This window comes from Petromyzon marinus, chromosome 4 (assembly GCF_048934315.1).
Source record: "Petromyzon marinus isolate PM22_M1 ecotype Great Lakes invasive population chromosome 4, UKy_Petmar_22M1.pri1.0, whole genome shotgun sequence".
NCBI lineage: Eukaryota > Metazoa > Chordata > Hyperoartia > Petromyzontiformes > Petromyzontidae > Petromyzon > Petromyzon marinus.
Window position 1 is genome coordinate 20,772,955 of NC_133670.1, and position 19,137 is coordinate 20,792,091.

Here is a 19,137-nt window from a genome sequence, read left to right on the forward strand (position 1 = left end):
TAATCTAAGAGCTCAGTGGGCTTTACCTGGTAAGATAAAAAAAAAGTTAGTTTAATTTGTAAATTATTTTTAAAGTGATTGGTTTACATTTCCTATACTTTACACTCCAATCGTGTTTTTTTGTATTTTGTTCGTTGCCACGTTCTGGCCTGCCACTTACTGGACATATGTAAAGTGCCGTATAGCTCATCGGATCCCCTCCAGTAATATAAATAAATATTCTGATTCTGGATAAGCGGCCTCAGCTAGTGGCCATTGGGCAAATGTTGATGGCAGATTGGTTCGCCAGGACTCAGAGGGCACGCTCCCGCGTACCTTGGCCACTAGTCGGGCTCCAGAGGCCGTGCCCTCTGGCGGGTTAATGTTTATTAGAGGCGCTTGCTTTCTTCCCGCTGGGAAATATAAAAGCTGCGGCGCCCCGGTGTTGTTTACGCAGACATGTCCACAAACATTATTTTTGTGCCGCAGTTTGCCGTTTGCACTTCGCACTTGCCAGTAGGGCCAACTTTGGCCCAGCAACTCCAGCGCAAATGAGATAAAAACGCAGATAATGTCTCCCCGTGTCGGAGAACCTTCCCGTAACAACAACAGCACCCAGACTTCACCTACACACTGCACAGATAACAACACTGTACAAAGTGTTCCCCTGGTCAAACGGCCCTTTTGTGTATGTGTGTGTTGCATTAAGTTGTATTTTGGGTAGGTTTTAATAGACGTCTGGAATGGTGTTTGACCCTTTTCGTCTCCATGTGTGTGCGCATTCAAGCGCTCCGCCGTTAACTGTAGCTCCTGAAAAGGTTTTAACTCGAGGGTCGATCTGTCTACACCACTGTCGGTGGTCCCAAACCAAGGGGGCATTCAAACATTGCTCTGGCAGGGACCGGTTGAACATGTACAGCTCCTTTGGAAATTTACTCCTGAATGGGCAGGGAGGTTATTTGATCATACTTCACGCTGAACAGTGTGAGTTGCTATAGGCGGAGAACATAACATAATTTCACGACACTGCCCTCAGCTGACCACCACGTAACACGAAAATGTACATCGCATGTGAAATAATACAATTCGTGGATAGTTTGGTGTTTAAAGTATTACATCTGGAGCGGGACTGGGTCACCTAAAGTAGTTTAAATAGTTTTCTGTCTAAGATTTGCATGCCAGTTCGTCTCTGCACTGCAATATACTTTCCCTCGCATATCAGCATTGTTCCATGGGCTTTCCGTGATCCATAAGGTCGTCTCTTTCTGTCAGCTTAATCCCCCTTTGCCACACCCCAAAAAATGTGCAATACCTACTTGCTCAAAGCATCGCACCGATGTGTGCAGAAGTGGGTGCTTTTTTATCTATCCATTTTGAGTGATTGCATGCGGTGTACATGGGCAAGTCTTCCTTCCCATAGTAGGAAGCCACTGGGAGGTGGTTCACTTTTAAAATCTAGATTTAAAACTAATTTGTTGAGAACTGATTTTTGTGTTTAGTTCGTTGTTCTTCCCCGCCGCACCTCCAATTAGCACGGTTGGCTACGTACGATGCAAAAGAAGTTCAAAGATACATACATATAAACACACATCAAATCTCAATCTAGTCGTGGCAGTGTGAGGCATGCAGAGGCTTTTACAAATAAAAATTATGTTACGTGAAAGTCAACAGGCTTGAGGAATTATTTTATTCGCTGCTAGCCACAAATGTCATTTTAACACAAAATGCGAAGTGTGGCGAAGATGAGGTAACTAATTGACTCATGCGTTATGATCTATGCCTCTTAAACTATTTTGAACGAAAAACTGTAAAATATATTTATTTTACCAGGTAAGGCCCACTGAGCTATGTGGCTCTTTTTTCAAAAGCGACCTGGCCACAAATGACGGATCACCGAAGTGGCTTGTCATTATGGAAATCTATAGCAGCCGAATACTCTAAATGCTTTTTTCTAAATGTGGAGGGGAAAACCAGAGGACCCGGAGAAAAATCCACACGACCACGGGGAGATCATGTAAACTCCAAATATACAGGCGTCAGAGTTCGGATCAAACCCACGACCTCCTGTATATCAGGCGAGGTATTTAACATCTCGCCACCGTGGAATGGGTGGTTTTCAGAGCCTAAGGTTAGAAAAGCCTCAGGAAGTCGGGGTGACGATGGGATCCAAGAAGGCCGCGTGTGCATTGCGTCTGGTGTTGCTAATCCAGAAGTACAAAAAACCGGGACAAACAACAGCAATAATATCTCAATACTGGAAGATGCGGAACCTACATACAATCTACAAAAAAACTAGACTTTTATAGTTTAATAATCCAGACATAAAAACGTACATATTCACCAGGACAGCTATCTCGAAAAAGAGGACGATCCTCAAAAAACTAAGACAGGTGGCACCCTCGTTGTGTCACATGCAGTGGTGGCGTAGCATGGTTGGCATGAATGAACCCTGGTTCACGAAATTAAATGGGGGGCGGGGGGCGCCTCTGGACAATTTTCCCGCTTTCCATAGCCTGCGACCGTTCTCCCTCCTCCAGCCCGTGAGCCCTCAGTGCATTTGCAAGGCGCCTGCACAGTCGATAGCCGCCACACCACTGGTCCTAGTCCGTAACCACAACCACAATTCTTCCTTTGTGCCTCCCAGAATGCTCTTAATTCTCAGAAACCTATCACGTTTTATGGTCGTAAAAAATCCTAAAACTTCTGTAAAGTATATATCGTTAAAATGGTTTCATTGGCAGGTTTGTGAAGTCTGGTTTTTTTCGATGTTTTTTTATGGTTTAGGATTTTTTTTGTTTGTTAAATCCCACTGTCCTCACATAGGGTTAGCGAACTTAAAGGCGGCAGCAGCCTCTTCAACGGGAGAACGCAGCTCTCTTGACAGTGAGAGAGTGGGCAGCTGCTCACTGATGCATGTCTTGAGAATACAGTACAGTGCCCCTTTAGCCTAGAAAGTTTGAAGGTGTTTCCACTGATACGGGGCGCGCAGCTTTTCAGTATCGTTCGTACGTTACCCGGTCAAATAAAAAGTTTAGTTATTGTTGAACTTCTTTCGCACCGTATGTAGCCAACCGTGCTAATCGGATGTGCCAGTATCCTTTTATCTGTAATTGTACCGTTGTTAACTACAGTAACCTAGTGCCAATCTGTCAATGTTTCAGCTCGGCGTGCCATCTAAAGTTAAATTCTGCACAATACGTGACTGCATTGTGCAATACTGGACAGTGAATGGTGTTTTGTTAGCCGATAAATGGGCACATTACAATACTCAGTGGGAGCAAACTTCAACACTCGAGTTGCTGTACAGCTGGTCTGTCTCCCAATGTCTCTCCATCGTTGATTGGGCAATGCGTGCCCAAACTACAAACAGGAAGTTTAGTGTGTGTGTTGCAATTGTACAAAATTGCTTCTGTGTGTAACCCAAACTATTGACACAAGTGCCTGCACAGCAACACAATGACTGCTATGGCTGCAATATGTCAGTCATGTTTCTTTTTTACCTGAAATTCTCTAAACACACCAAAGACAAAGATACCCCCCGAATAGACTGTAGGGGGCAAGTGCTGTTTGCGAGCACCTATGAAGGCCGGCACGGCACACGAGGGGGGTGGGTGGCCAGCACCACGCCCGGCCGCTTTTGTCTCAGAAAGTGGCGATGTTTACACACCGCACCAGGTACTAATTTGAGGCTGAGTCGACCTAGGGGAGGCCCATGACCGGTTCAGATATTCCTCACTGGTGTTGTCCGTGAGAGGGAGTCGAACCCGGGCCCCCGGGTTTGTAGCGCAGCGCACTAACTGCTGCCACTACCGCTCCCCACTCTAAGCGACACCATCGCCACCTTCACACACAAACGTCTTCCGACGGTGGTGCATGCTCTAAACTATGATGACATTCAAAGTAACTTTCCAACGTATATCATTTAGCTGCTGGCACAGTCAGGCCACAACATGGGATGTAATAATGAGGCTATGAGGGAGTTTATGAACATTTTTCTTTCGAGTGTGAATTTCTTTCAAGACCTACCAACGTGATGTAAAACTAAAACTAAACTAATTTGTATTTATTTTACCAGGTAAGGCTCACTGACCTATATAGCGACCTGGATACAAATTATAGCCCAATGAAGTGGCTTACCACGTCGAAATTTACAGCAGCCAAATATTCTCACCGCACGTTGATTCTAAATGTGGCGGGGAAAAAACCGAGGACTCTGAGACAAAAAAATCCACACGACCACGGGCAGAGAGACATGCAAACTCCAAATATACAGGCATCAGGGTCTGAATCGAACCCATGACCTCCTGTATACCAGGCAAAGTAGTTAACATCTCGCCACCACCGCGAAATGGTGGTGGTGAGGTATTGGCCACGGGGTGGGATTGTTACTTTCCGGTCGAATTAGGTGTCCCGAATAACTTTTGCCATCTCCACCCCTCTCTTAAAATGATGGGAAATTCCCACACCTGTGCGAAGCTCATTCCTCGAGCTTCCACCCCTGAGGGTAACACGGCTCAGTGCTCACTGGCACAGGGACGAGGCCACCACCACCTTCTGCCACAGAGACATGGAGCAAGAGACATTGGTAACAGATGGTGTTTTTTTTATTTCCCCCATCTTTATACACTTATAATGTAGTTGTGCATCAAACTGCATGTAATTGAAATACCCTTGGGGAAGTCGTGGATGTTTACTGCTTCCTACAAAGAATTTGATCAATTGCTTGTGAAGCAGATGTATACTCTTTGCTTAATTCACATCTGTCCACCCTGTATATCCAGAGAGACCACCACTGGGTTGTCTCCATCCTAGAGGTCCTGTTAAATAAATACGCAAGTTACCCAAAGGACCATTCAGTTTCTGTAACTCTCCCCCGTAGCCTCGGCAGAACCTCCTTATTCCGACTAAAAATGCCTTCGTGCTAAAACTTAAGTTTGGACAAAATAAAAAGTTCGTGTGGCTGCTCCACTTGTCTAGAATACTCTTGCCGCTCATAAACAGCTTGGTTCCCTCCCTTCACCCTCCCTATTTAATCCCCTATTCTGCCAACACCCAGAGCTTACTTACAACCTGCGCCTAACTTGCTTTTAAAAATATATATCGTGTTTCGCTTACGACCGTGAAATACTTAGTCTGTTAGTTGTGCAATATTCCTTAAGGGCACTGTGCCCATAATGCTTACAAACCGCCTGATGAAGCTGGCTGTAATCACCAGCGAAACATCGTAATAAATTTGTACACTTTGTGGGATTATTCTCCAACAAACCGCTTGTGTTGAAGCAATAATTAATTGCCACGCTTTGTTTTACGGGACAAAGCTTACTAATTGGCTGTGTCGGGTGGTGGTGGGTTAACGACACACTTATATTTACGCGATCTAATCCCAATAAAACCCTTTATTATGAATATTGTTTGTTTAAAGTATTCCGCTTTTGTTGTTGCCGTGCTCATGCACCACAGATCTCCCATTGTAAAATATCCGGGTAACTGGCTGAACAGGATCATCCGTGTAACAAATAAAAATCAACTTTAATTAAAAAATCTGACACCCGTTTAAGAATGTTTTTTTTTTTTTAACCAGGAGATGGAGCGATTAAATCTTTCTCGTGTACAGGTGCGAGTTGGATTGTTACGTCATAGGACCGTGAGAGCGGTGACCTTGATCCAGCAGTGGATTGATCATGGCTGATGGTGGATGTGCGTCAATCTTTAGCGTAGCAAATAAAAATAAAAGTATAAGCACAAACATGCCAACCTCTCCAAATTGAATAACAACGAGCCGAGGACGAAAATAAATCTAAAGTGTTAATGTTTTAAACCGGTTCAGTTAAATTGGATTATGGTAAACATACACCCAGCAGTATTTGGATTCTATAAATGTCCACATACAGAGTGTATGACGTATCTGTAGAAGAACCAAAGATTAGCTTACACCAAAATAAATAAATAGCTAACCAACAGAATGCCATATGGTAGGAAATGTGTATACATAACCCGGGTTAGATATTGAATAACAATACAGCATGTAATCGTACAGTAGTTCAAAGTGTTGTGGTCAATTCCTATTTGAAACATAATTATGTTTCGCGTGACGCTATTGCTAGTTTTGAGAGGTTAGAGGGGTTATTTATTTATTTCCTCCACGATAAATAATAAGAGTACAGTACTTATGAACACAACTCCCGGAATGTGCCCTACCTCGTCCGATCTCGGCAGCTGAGCAGGCTTGAGGCTGGCCAGCGCTGTGGATGGGTAACCACCGCCGCGCACAAACAGGTCGCCATAGGCTGCTGCGGGACTACGTGGTGTGCCAGCAAAGTAAATTGTTGTACTGCACCTCGATGCTCCCGCGACAATGCTCCTTGCCTTACCAGCGTGGTGAAGTATGGTGAAATTACCCCCCGCAACCCGTATGGTGTGGGCGAGGGGGGGGGGGGCTACTCATCCAGCAGTCGTTGATTGACGTAAAGGGCTGTCATTGTGCATTTCGAAACATGCGTTTAGATTATTTGGATTCTTGAAATGTCCACATGATCATCAGCCACTTAATTGGACTATCATTTGTGGCCAGGTCGCTTCTGAACAAGAGCTATATACAGCTCATGTGGGCCTTACCTGATACAATACAAAAAATACTGTAGGTCCATAGTTTTAATAGTTGAATGTGTACAGCCATTGGTTAGCTGCTCGTGATTCCTCATTGTCCACTTGGCTCAGCCCTGAAGGCGTCTCTGTGTGCGCTAGGAAGCGTGAGCTATGGGTGTGGCGGGGTTTAGGTGTTCCGGAGGCTGCTTATTGACAGCTCGCAATGGGGGATCAAACAGCACGAACCGTGGGATGGGATTGCGTCTCTGTTCCCGTGAGCCTGTCTGGTCATGGTTGCTGGTTATGCGACGGTTTGGCAACCTTTTGTTCCAAGGGTTGCATGAACACCACGGTGGGCGAGATGTTAAATACCTCGCCAGGTAAACGGGAGATCGTGGGTTCAATCCCGATCACGACCCTGACGCCTCTATATTTGGAGTTTGCATGCTCTCTCTCTCTCCCCCCGTGGTCGCGTGTATTGTTCCCCGGGTCCTCCGGGTTTTCCCTCCACATTTAAAATCAACGTGCGTTTAGAGTGTTTGGCTCATAGAAATGTCCACATGATAAGCCACTGTGTTGAGCTATCATTTGTGACCAGGTCGCTTCTGAAAAAGAGCAATATAGCTCAGCGGGCCTTACCTGGTAAAATAAAAACTAGTTTCGTTCATCATGAGGCCTCCTTTGCCAGTACCAAAATATAATTGAAACCTTTTTACAAGGCATCATGTTTACATTAACCACAATACCTACGGTCAGAATCCAAAAAAAACACCGTAGGCTCTAAGGAAAGCTGTCTCTGGTGTGGACCAATCAATTTCAAGGACAATGCACACATTATCAGTGTGTTTTTGTTTGCATTCTGACCGTAGTTATTGTGGTTAATGTTAACATGATTCCTTGTAAAAAGGTTTCCGTTTTGTTGCCAGAAAAAAGGGGAAAAAACCTATTATTACAGTTTAGTTCAGTTTAAGTTTAAATAAACATCATGCTTTCCATGACATCAGTAAGTAAATGGCAGCAACGCGTGTGTATTATGATGAAACTATCCTTATAGCCACATATGCATCATCATTGTCGTCAGTCAAGATCAATCCACTGCTGGATGAAGGCCTCCACAAGCTGTCGCCGTTTCTCACTATCCCACAATGTGACAATCCGCCCAGCAGCTGTACACGAGCTGACGCCATTGCCCCATCTCTGCGGTAGAGTATTAACGCTGTCCATTCGTCTGACGTTCGTAGTAGGAGTGGTATTGTTACAACAAATAACATGGAATTATTCGTTCCCCGAATGCATAAAAACCGTGCCGCTTGAAGATTTAGAGCCTTATTTTATTTCTGTTCATAGGAGGGATGGGAAAAAAAAACTTGGAAAATAAGACCTCTTCCACGAATTTTCTTACGGTTGGATGTTCGAATAATCACATTTATTCTGAATGTATTATATTTCAGCAGTAGTTCTTAGAGTGTAGTCCCCGGTACCACCAGTGGGTATGCGACGGTCCTCCAAGTCGTCCCTGCAGGGGCTGTGATGCAGGCGCAGGTTGGCCCGGACAACAATGACAACGTTTAACAGCTTTTGTTTCGGACATTAATTAATATTTGACTTATGATATTTAATTTAAAAATGAAGTTTGCTAAACTACCCCTTGAGTAAACTACCCTAACGCTACACATATAAATTTCCCTCCGCTTTAAAAAAAAACCCTTATAGCTGCGTTAAAAGATAATGTTTTTAGGTTCCGGTTATTTTAATTATAGTGGTATTTAGAGAGATTAGCGAATGCGTTTTGTCACCAGGGGTGCGGGGCGCTGGGTGTCGGTCGGCGGAAAGGTTTGCATCGGCTGAGCGGTCAAGCGGCCCACAAAATATTTAGAGAAACACTGGGTTACACCAACGAAGATGCGACGTTTCTATTTTCAGGAGCCCTTTTTCAAAGTGGTGAAAGCCCTCCTGGTGCTGGACAGCGATGGCTACCGTCTCTATGGCAAGGTGAATCGCTAGCACAGGCTTCACGGCGTGTCTGGCTCCCTTAAATTGTGGACGTTATTTGTTTGCTTTGCGTCCATTTTTACGTCTCGGTAAACTGGCTTGCATGAAACACAAACAAACAAACTGCAAGTATCTACATCATTAGACCTCCTTTGCCAGTACCAAAATATAAGAATAGGGTTTTTCCCCTTTTTTCTGACAACAAAACTGAAACCTTTTTTTACTTTGATAGTGCATTGTCTTTAAGCTGTACGCCTTTTGGCGTCATCTGGTCGAGCACCAATTGGGTCGAGGCTCAAAAGAAAGCCGTCCCTTGGTGTGGACCAATCAGTTTCAAGGACAATGCATATATTATCATAGTATGTTTTTAGTTTGCATTTTGACTGCAGGTATTGTGGTTAATGCAGACATGAATCCTTGTAAAAAGGTTTCAGTTTTGTTGCCAGAAAAAAAGGGGAAAAACCCTATTGTTAAACTGCAAGTATGTTTGACTTTTCTGAAGATTGTCTGTTGTAAACATGTTGAAATATTCCCAGGACGAAAAAACGTGTCCCGCGTGTTTCGTTCGTTTTTTTTCTTTACAGTACTTTGATGACGACGCCTTCTGCGGTCCAGAAAGACAGAGCGCGTTCGAAACGAAACTTTTTTCCAAAACCAAACACACAGACAGTAAGTTCATACAATTTTTTAACTCGCTTCATAAAAAAAAAATGAATTTAAAAAGGTACTTTTTTATGTTTGCCAAATGAATGTGAATCTTTCGCGTGCAACACTCGATGGCGTGGAGCAACACAAGGCACAAAGCGATTCTTGAAAACCGTCATTCTTGCCCAGCCACATTCACATTGTTTACATGCAGCTGACATTCGATTAAAGGAAAACAATTATTTGCTTGCCACATATGAACCGCAATCCCCTTGCTGGTCTGGTCAAGGAGCGTAAACCACCATCACGCGAACTCCGGTGGCCATCCTTGCAGCAGCAGCAGCAGCTTTTGACTTAACCATCGCACAAAGACGGCGGCCACCGCATCGCGCGCTTTCGGATGCGCTTCTGCGGCCGTCTGGAACGCTCTTCCTGCCGATATTAGAAAGCCACTGGAGCTGTGCACTTTTAAATAATCTGGATTGAAAACTAATTTCTGTAGAACTGCTTTTTGTACTTAGTTTGTTGTCCTTCCCCCGCACCTTCGATGAGCACGGTTGGCTACGTACGGTGCAAAGGAAATGCAACGTAACGTAACTACATGTTAATCTGGAATTGTGTCGCGGTACTATTATCGTACGCTTGTGTTGCTGTTTCATTAGCAGTGTGGAGGGGGGGGGGGCAAGGCCTAGAGTCCACCATCGAGTTTGGGTGAGAGGGCCCACTCGGGGACAGTGTGTGCCACACGACCAATTGCTGAGCACATCCAAAGAATGGGTTTGTGGCCACGTTGGGCCCAAGTGTCTCGAGGTCGGTGCGCACACGCGGCCCCTGGCCGGTGCGGGACCTGTTGATGAGCAGACGCCCGTGGCCGGCGTGGCCGATTGAGGCCACGAAGACGCACACGGTGGGGGTTGGCGATGAGGAAGTGGTTCTTAATGTCTCGGTTGAACCATTCCTCAACGCCACCTTCATGCCGTAAACAATGCACCCCATCTCATCAGATAATCAGAAGTTAAGCAGGCTAGAGCCAGGTGCTGGGATGGGCGGCCACCGTGCCTAAAACATAAGTTGTAGGCTGCTTGCGGGTCTAGATTGTCAGAAGAGGGTGGCGTGGAAAAAACATCCATTGTTCTGTACTATGCTCTCCAACTGGCACTGTCCAGCATGGAGGTCAAATAACATCTATGACCCAAACAGCTGTTGAGGCCATCATCCAGCAGTGGATTGACATTAAGGGCTTCATGCCGATGGCCTGTGTGTGTGGAATTCGATTCCCGCTCACAGCCAACGCCAGTGATGATCATCTGAACCGGCCCTGTGCCTCCCCTAGGTCGACTCAGCCTCAAATGAGTACCTGGTGCGGTGTGTAAACATCGCCACTGGGAAGACAAAGGCGATCGGGCGTGGTGCTGGCCACCCACCTCCTCGTGTGCCGTGCCGGCCTTCATAGGTGCTCGCTAATAGCACTTGCCCCTACAGTCTGTGTCTTTGTTTTTGGTGTGTCTGAAGACGAGGTGATGATGCTGGAGGGCTGCACAGTGCTGTATCGTCCCAGCATGGACGTTTGTGTCTATGTGGTGGGAGAATCGTGCGGCAATGAGGTACGAACGTGCAGCAGCGGCCACGCAACGCGCGATAGCCATATCATATGTGAGAACATTACGGTAACACCAAGTACATATCCTTACAAAAAAAACAACAGCACACACAAACACATATATGAAATCTGCATCCGTAAATAATTTCAGTGTCGAAGGCAGATGAGAAAACAAACGTTTGGAAACAGAATTCATGTGTATTGAACGTGCAATTTTCCACGTGAAACAATCTGGCCCTGTGTGTGGTCCGTGTGTCGGCCCGTGTGCGGGGAGCGGTGGTGCGGCGGTTAGCGCACTGCGCTACGAACCCGCTCACAATAAAAAAAAGTGGCGCATATTGGAACCTGCCCGGGGCCTCCCTTAGGTCGACTCAGCCTTACATCGAGTGCCTGGTGCATTGTGCGTGGTGCGCTGTGAACACATCGCCACTGGAAAGACAAAGGCAGCCGGGAGTGGTCTCGGTCACCCGCCGTGCTCGCTTGCACCACTTGCCCCAACAGTCTGTTAATGGGCTTTACGGGGGGGGGGGTGTTTGTCTTTGTGTTTGTGCCCTCTCCAAGCTCATGCTGCTGTCGGTGCTGGAATGCTTGCTCAAGCTGCTCAATCTCATGCTGGGGTACGGTCACCCTTCCCTCACATCTCTCTCTTTCACAGCGCTTTGTCAATACACTGCTGGATGAAGGCCTCCCCGTGCCGTGTCGGTCATGGGGGTTGTTTACTCGACCTGTGGAGAGCGGTGGCGCAGCGGTTAGCGCTACGCTGCACTACAAACCCGGCGACCCGAGTTCTATTCCCGCTCACGGCCAACACCAGTGACGGTGGTGTATAAGCATCACCACTGGGGAGACAAAGGCGGCCGGGCGTGGTGTTGCCCCTCGTGTGCCGTACCGACCTTCACTTGTCCCAACAGTCTTTTAAGGCTATACGGGCGCTCTTTGTATGTACTATACCTCACTGTGCTGGTCAGCGCGGATTCATAAAGGTCAGGGGAAAGGGAGAAGGGCAGATATCACTCGCCATGATCAGGAATCAAACTCAGGTGCCCGGGTTGAGAGGGCAGTGCGCTAACCGCAGCACGGCAATTCGCCCTGAAAACCAACACGCTGCAGCACTTTCTTAGATTGTATTTATTTAACGTTACCGCCTTGTTTCCTTGCAGCTCTTAAGATCTATCGTGTGTGAAATTATGTAGGGTGTTCATCTCGGGGCTCCCGTGGAGAACGCAGTAACAACCCCCCCCACCATCTCCGCCACCCCCCATCTCCAAGCGCGATTGTTTGCCTGGACAAGCCCCACGAGCTGTGGGTGGTGGTGGTGGTGGCAGCGCGTGTCCGTGGAATGACCCAGTTGTGAACCGTGCGTTGTTTGCGACAGGAGCGTGGAGAGGAGCGCTGTGCTGGATAACATAGACGCCCTCCTCCTTGCTGTGGATGAGATCGTGGATAGAGGGTGAGGCGGTGCCGGATTAAGCTAGTGCGGGGCCTGTAGCATTATGTTATAAAGGGGCCCTAAATAAAAACAAAAAAACACGTAAATATTAAAACACAAATTTTGAACTTGGATAGTAAAGTAATTGTATTTTTTCATTTGCTATACAGCCAGATAATACGACAATTGGCTAACCTTAAACACCCAGTCGTTCATAAAAGCTGAAGGCAGTATATTACTATAGTGATAGAGCAAGTGCAGAATCACTGAACCGGCATTGATAGCTTGAAAGCATTTAGCGCGGGGCCCTTGAAAGTGCGTGGCCTGTAGCTAATACATATGTTGCTACTTTTGCTACTGGTGAGGCCAATGCCGGTGGGATCTTTGCAGCTCGTGGCCCGCCGATGTGCGTGATGTACACTCTGCGTTAAATTAAATTTCATTTGCATCACCCGAGGACATTCAAACCATCGCGCGAGCTCCGATCATCCTCACGGTGGCAGCTTTTCCCCTGGCCATTGAACAAAGATGGGCACCGCATAGCGCGCTTCAGGACGTGCTTCTGCGGCCGTCTGGAACGATGTTTCTTCCGATATTAGGAAGCCACTGGAGCTATGCACGTTTAAATCTCGATTGAAAACTCATTTTTGTTCGAACCACTTTTTGTGTTTAGTTTTCTGTCCTTCCTCTGCGCCTTCCATTAGCGCGGTTGGCTGCATACGGTGCGAAATAATTTCAACATACATACTATGTCCTCTGACATTTGCACGGGAAAGAAAATCTTCGGCATCAGCTACACAGGGTTTAGTTTCTGAAATGCCAAAGACAACGCCCGCACACTGAGTCATGGAACTGGGCTCATCTCAACTGCCATTCCCCACTTGCCCAGCTGAGTCGCAGTATCTTCTCCTAAACCGCTGTAGTTGCGTTCCTGAATAATATCGCGTTATGGAAAATCGCGTTGTGATATACAACACGGGGGTAAAGCACAGTCCGTGATCACGCGTGAGGTGCGTACGCAGGCTGAACAAATACCTAGACGCGTGTGCAGCATCTGGAAGCATCCAGCAGCATCCTGCCTTGTGCGATGCTACGCCGGAGGCAGCCGTACAACCGCTTTGGGGCCGTCCATAAATGACGTCACGCGATTTTGGACGATTTTTAACCCCCCCCCCCCCCGTCGTCACGCGGCGTCACACAAAGTCAGGACCCCCCCCCCCTCAAATATGACGCACAAAGCTCTGCCCCCCCCCCCAAATAAAATATAAAACATGCTTCAAATCGCTTTAAACTATTGCCATTGTTGTGCGTATTTAATGTGGCGCTGCACTCTGAGGTTGTAGTAGAAACATTTATTCAAAAGTTGATTTAATTAAGTAGAACGTGTTGTCTATATTTATTTAAAGTTGGGCATTTTGATGTGACGTCACATTTCTCAACCCCCCCCCCCCCTCCTCGTCACACATCGCATGGTTTGGTTGTGTTTTAACCGACCGTCTGTGTTGCTTTATATAGTTTGCAAATTTTGCTAAATTCCCCCTACTTAAGAGGTCTGTATATATATCTGCGGTTATGTGTTTCCTCTACCTGATGATGATTGCTTGTGTTGCAATCGAAACGTCGTATATTATGTAATTTTATTTTTCTTTTTCTTATTTCTACGTGACTTTACCGAAAAAACAAAGATTAATTCCTGCAGTCACGAAAGCATCAAATCTAGTTATTGTTCATACATCCCAACGCAGGCCATTCTGCAGAAAAAAAGACCGAGAGACTCATTATCCCGGAGGCTTCGCCTAGATAAACACTTTCATAAACTACAGTACTCTGTACATTTCAGTTTTTTTCAGTTTCAGTTCATTTTGGTATAGCCCTGTGAGCCATTCGGCTCTTGAATCGGGTGCAACCACAACAAAAAAAAAACGAACAAGAAAAACATCTTAAAGTGACTATGTGACTGTGCAAACAGAAAATCCATGGAAAAAAAACACAGCAAAAATATTCCTGAAAAAAGCACCGTACACCAACGCTGTGCAAAAAATCCCGATGGGATGCAAGTCAAACAACAACAACAACCACAAAAAACTTAGATGAAGGGCTTTCTCGCACTGGTGCGGATCGTAGGCGGGAGGGGGGCGGATTATTGGACCATACTTCTTCACGTTCGTCAGTGATGCTTGGTTGAATTCCAGACGCATGGATGCTTAGTACACTGCAGCAATGGAATATATTTTGCTTCACTGCCCTCTGCTGACAATGTACTTTTTTTGCTGTACTGTATATCTTGCAAAAATGTACATTGTGATGTCCGTTCGGTTTCATGCAAATGTTCATGGGCGCGATTTAACCTTTCGGAGCCCACAAACACAAGTTCGAAAATGTAAAGATGTATTTTTGTTGTTGTTGTAGTATCACCCACATTCTGGCTAAAGCAGAGGAGCCACAGTCACATCGCAGGCTTGATTAATATTTAACAATTGTACGACTGTGAGTAAACTTGTGAACTATTAACCTCATTGGATCTGGACATGGACCCCCGCCCCACCCCCCCGTGTGTGTGTGTCACGTGGCGCAGGGTGGTGCTGGAGGTGGACGCTGAGGCTGTCCTGAGCAGGCTGCAGCCCAAGGTGGTTGCTGGCTCACCCCCCCCCCGCCCCCATTCAACCCCCCCCCCCCCACATTGGTGTTCTTCATTGCAAAGGTCCACGGGTCAATAGTGGCCCGCCTCCCCCACCCATCACCGTGCTCCTGTCAAAACCCCCAAAGGTTGTCTGAAATGCGTGGTGGCCCTCGCACACTGATGATGTCTCATCGGCGAAAGTGCCCCCCCCCCCTCCCCCCTAATTCTGAAAATGGGTGAAGAACACTGCCCTAACACTGCTGGATAACTTTAAAAAACAGAAGTTAAACTCTTTTTTTGCAATACGTTTTATAACAATCGCTTAAGACCGGAAGCGGTTGTGCACTGGTTCGCGATCTGCGCCATGAACCTCGTGTCCTTAGTTCAATTCCTGACCACGGCTAACATCAGTGGTTGGCGAGCGATATCTGAAACGGCCCTGGGCCTTTCCTTCACCAAGCTACGCTGAGAGGTGTGCGGTGGTGAAGTATGGCCCCATGGACAAACACGGCTTGGCGGACGCCTCCATGCCATGGGGAGGCCGGTGCAGTTGCACCGCCTGCACACTCAGCGGCTACGTCACTGTTATTACCAGCAACGTTTATATGCCTTGCTTTTGCCTAACCTAAATATTATGTGTCTGTGCCCACTATTTATCGTATAACAGGTTAACTACATACCTGTGACGGAACAGACGATGTCCCAGGTATGCATTCCGCGGCTGCGTAATGCCAACGGCCGCGAGATGAAAGGCTGCTCAGAGGGGTAGTGCCATGATGTCGTGTTCACAGAGAGGAGAGGACAGCGAGGGTTAAAATGTTTCCAGAGAATAAACGGCCTTGTTAAAAAATAAACATTGAGTAATGTTTAAACGGTACACTCATGTTCACGGAGTTGCATCGAGAGGGAGGAGAGTGAAACAGTTGAGACGAAATGCAGAGCCCCGGTCAAAGGAAGGGGGTTGTTTTTTTTGTTGGTGCGCAGGGAGACATTTATTTGTCTCTCGATACCCAGATGTTCAATTAATTCGCCCGTCTTGCACCACCTGGACGTTCAGTTAAGGCTGAGCTCGACATGTGAGCTGGCCACACTTGTACCCGATACCCGTGCCAGTATCAGCACCGTGAGTTGTGAACGTCTGTTGCTGTTGTTGCAAACTTAGACAATGCCACCGCCAGTCCATCAACAGATTAATCTAAATCTGAAGTTTTCGTGACTGCAATGATCCATACTCTTTGGTTCTTTCGGTAAAGTCACGTAGGTATAAATTAAAATAAAATAAAAATTTTAGGTATAAATTTAAATAAAAAAGATGTTTTTGTTTTATTTTATACCTACGTGACTTTACCGAAAGAAACAAAGAGGATGCATCAACAGATTAGCCCAGTAACAAGTGAATCCCGTGTCCTGTCTGCATTGCGTTGGTTGAATGCATCACAAAGTCGTAGAATTTAGATTTTAGAGAATGCAACTCTCGATTTTGTACCGACACTTTTTGGTAGGGCCTCATCATAGCAGCAACTCTGAGGATGCCAAAAAGTCAGAACTTGTCTTTTGGGAATGAGATATTGATTAGTTAATGAAACTTCCCCATGAGGACAATTCTGAAGAAAAAACCCTGTCTCTAGATCTAAATCAAGCTCATGTTTAGCTACCCTTGAAACACAAAGCAAATGCAAATATCTGCAATTGTTCATTTTTTTCGACAGAAAAAGGCAAGTTCATTGTAACTGAGTCAGTCCTTGCATCATGCCTTACACATCATGCCTTACACATGACAGTCCTTGCATCATGCCTTACACATGTAAGGCATGATGCAAGGACTGTCACCATACTGCATGTTTAATTCACGCAGCACAGCTTTAGGCCACTAAGAGACAAAACTGTATCCACATTTTGATTTAAAGCTTTCGTGACTGCAGGGATTCACGTAGAAGGGAAACAATAATATTTTATTGTTTCCCTTCTACATGACCTTACCGAAAGAACCAAGAATATGTATCCACATTTGTTTACTTGCTGTTTGAAATCACCTTTTGCATGCATTGTTACTCTAATTTGTCTCCAGCCTCCACTGCCCATCACATTAGTGTCTCATCATTGACAGGAAGTGTTTCGAGTTGACTTGAAGAACATCACATTTTTTTAAAGTAACTTGTGCTTGTTTTTCTTTCTCCTTTGGTGCTTCTCATTCTCTGCAGCTCATGCAGACTGCCAAGCAGCACATCAAGTGGCCGCTCCTGCAGTGAGCGTGGTGTCAGAGTGATGTGCGGCAAATGGGATGGCGTGCTGGACATTACGTTACTGTGCCTGTGGTGGCAAGGGGTTATCTCCCTCGCCTGGTATGCAGGGGGGATCGTGTGGTTCGACCCTGACACCTGCTGTATTTTAGGAATTTGCATGTTTTGTCCCCCCGGGTTTTTCCGCCCTCCACATTTAGAATCAAAATGCCTTACGAGTATTTGGTTGCTAGACATTTCCAGATGATAAGTCACTTCGTTGAGCTATCATTTGTGGCCAAGTCGCTTATTAGCTCAGTGGACCTTACGTGGTAAAATTAAAATAAATAAAATAGGAGTAATAGTAAGTATTTCAACATGTAACGCGCATATAGTATTCCCTTGTTCCCAAAGAGAGAGAAAGACATGGAAGTTGTGAGGAACCAAAGGCAGCCAGGTGACGAGCCAGTGCCAAACTCCTTCTCCAAGCTCTGCAGCCCTCGACATCATTAAAATAAAATTTTATTACTAATTTTAATTACTATTTAATTTAAATTAGAATAATTTTAATTATTATAGGTTGTGGTGCACAAGGAAAATAGAACCAGAACAAAAACTCAACACAGTCGTCAATAAAAGTGCCTTAAAAGAAAAAATATATATCATAGACGACGTTTCGGGCAATGGCCCCTTGGTGCTATGAAGCTCAAACCATCGCCTATTTTTTATTTTATTTTAAGGCCACAGTGTTATTGACGGAATGTGTTGAGTTGTATTCCCCTCCATATATCCAGGGGTTATTGGCCAGCCACCGTGGTGGGTCTTGACACATCAATGTTGACCCCCCCTATTTTTGTGAGCCGGTGGCCTGAAAATGAGGCTTCGTGTTGCACTCGGCGCGGTGGTGCTGGTTGTTGTTGCGTTGTGTGGCGTTCCCGTGACGTGTACGAGGCACGCGGTCGCCACAATCGCGCCTCGCACCGCCGGCTCGAATTCACATGTCGCGTGTCATTACCCTTGTCATTAAATATTGCACGCACAGGAGTGACGACGTCTTGGCTCAGAGAAGAGGAGTGTGCCAGCGGGGGGGAGGGGAATGGCTTCGTCACGACGGTCCTGGGGCGCCTCCTACAGATCGATGCGTAACATTGTACGTCCCCCGTTGTAAGTGGGACCTCAATGTAACCCAAACGTCTCATACATTTTCATATACCGTACGTAACACACCCGATTGTTCAGGTGTGGTCTACAGAATTCGGACTAAAGAAAGACACACGTGTACTATGTGACAAAACCATAAATCGTACCAAGAAAATTTAAACGAAATTAAATCTACGATTACGCTTTGAATACAAACCTTCAGCAACAAATTGGGCACTTTTTAACGAGCCGTACTTGCATAACACCGATATAACTTAAGTTTTTTTTGCTCACGTATAATATAAAGGGAATGCACAGCTCTTGTCAATCCACTGCTTGGATAAAGGCCTCGCCGTGCCGTGCCACTGTTTGACCGCGAATACTTCACGGTGGTCACTGCGGACTGGTGAACGGGAGCCCGGGGCAGGCTCTGAAGCCACTCGCCACTGGCGTTAGCCGCGTCGAGGAATCGAACTCGGGGCGTGGGGTTCACAGTGCAGTGCCGCATCTATTGCGCCGCCGCTACATATACGTATACGGTACAGTATTAGAATACATTTATTGAAAATTCCTGAACTTGAATTGCAAAACTTTTTTTGTTGCAATGATAACAAAAATTTGTAGCTTTTATTTTCCTGTTAAAAAAAATATAAAGTGAGGTAGGTGGCCGGTGCAGGGTGGGGGGGGGGCGATGGTGGGGAGGCGAGGGGAGGGGACATTCTCGGAGCAAAATGCCTCCTCGTCTCCCGTGTTTCGCCCGAGTAATTCCCTTGGCATCCCACGGCGCTGGCCCGGCGTGACCTCGGCCAAGGGGGCAGGGTCGGCCCCTACCCCCTGGCCCGGGGCCTCGCGAGGGGGGCCCAGTGACGTTCGTAGCCGCGGCCGCGCGGGGTGCAGCCTTCCTGTCTGCACGGCTTTCCTTCCTCCA

At 46.3% G+C, this 19,137-nt stretch overlaps 1 protein-coding gene across 1 annotated transcript; it reads left to right on the forward strand.

Annotated features, from left to right (window-relative positions):
- Window positions 1-3,124: 3,124 nt before the first annotated feature.
- LOC116938496 (coatomer subunit zeta-1-like) lies at window positions 3,125-18,872 on the forward strand. The gene is made up of 9 exons (XM_032945629.2): window positions 3,125-4,564; window positions 8,488-8,556; window positions 9,141-9,225; window positions 10,714-10,805; window positions 11,363-11,418; window positions 12,177-12,251; window positions 14,806-14,857; window positions 15,518-15,556; window positions 17,052-18,872. Exons 1-9 carry the CDS (start codon window positions 4,547-4,549, stop codon window positions 17,097-17,099), a joined length of 534 nt encoding a protein of 177 aa, XP_032801520.1. The 5' UTR covers window positions 3,125-4,546; the 3' UTR covers window positions 17,100-18,872.
- The last annotated feature ends 265 nt before the right edge of the window (window positions 18,873-19,137 follow it).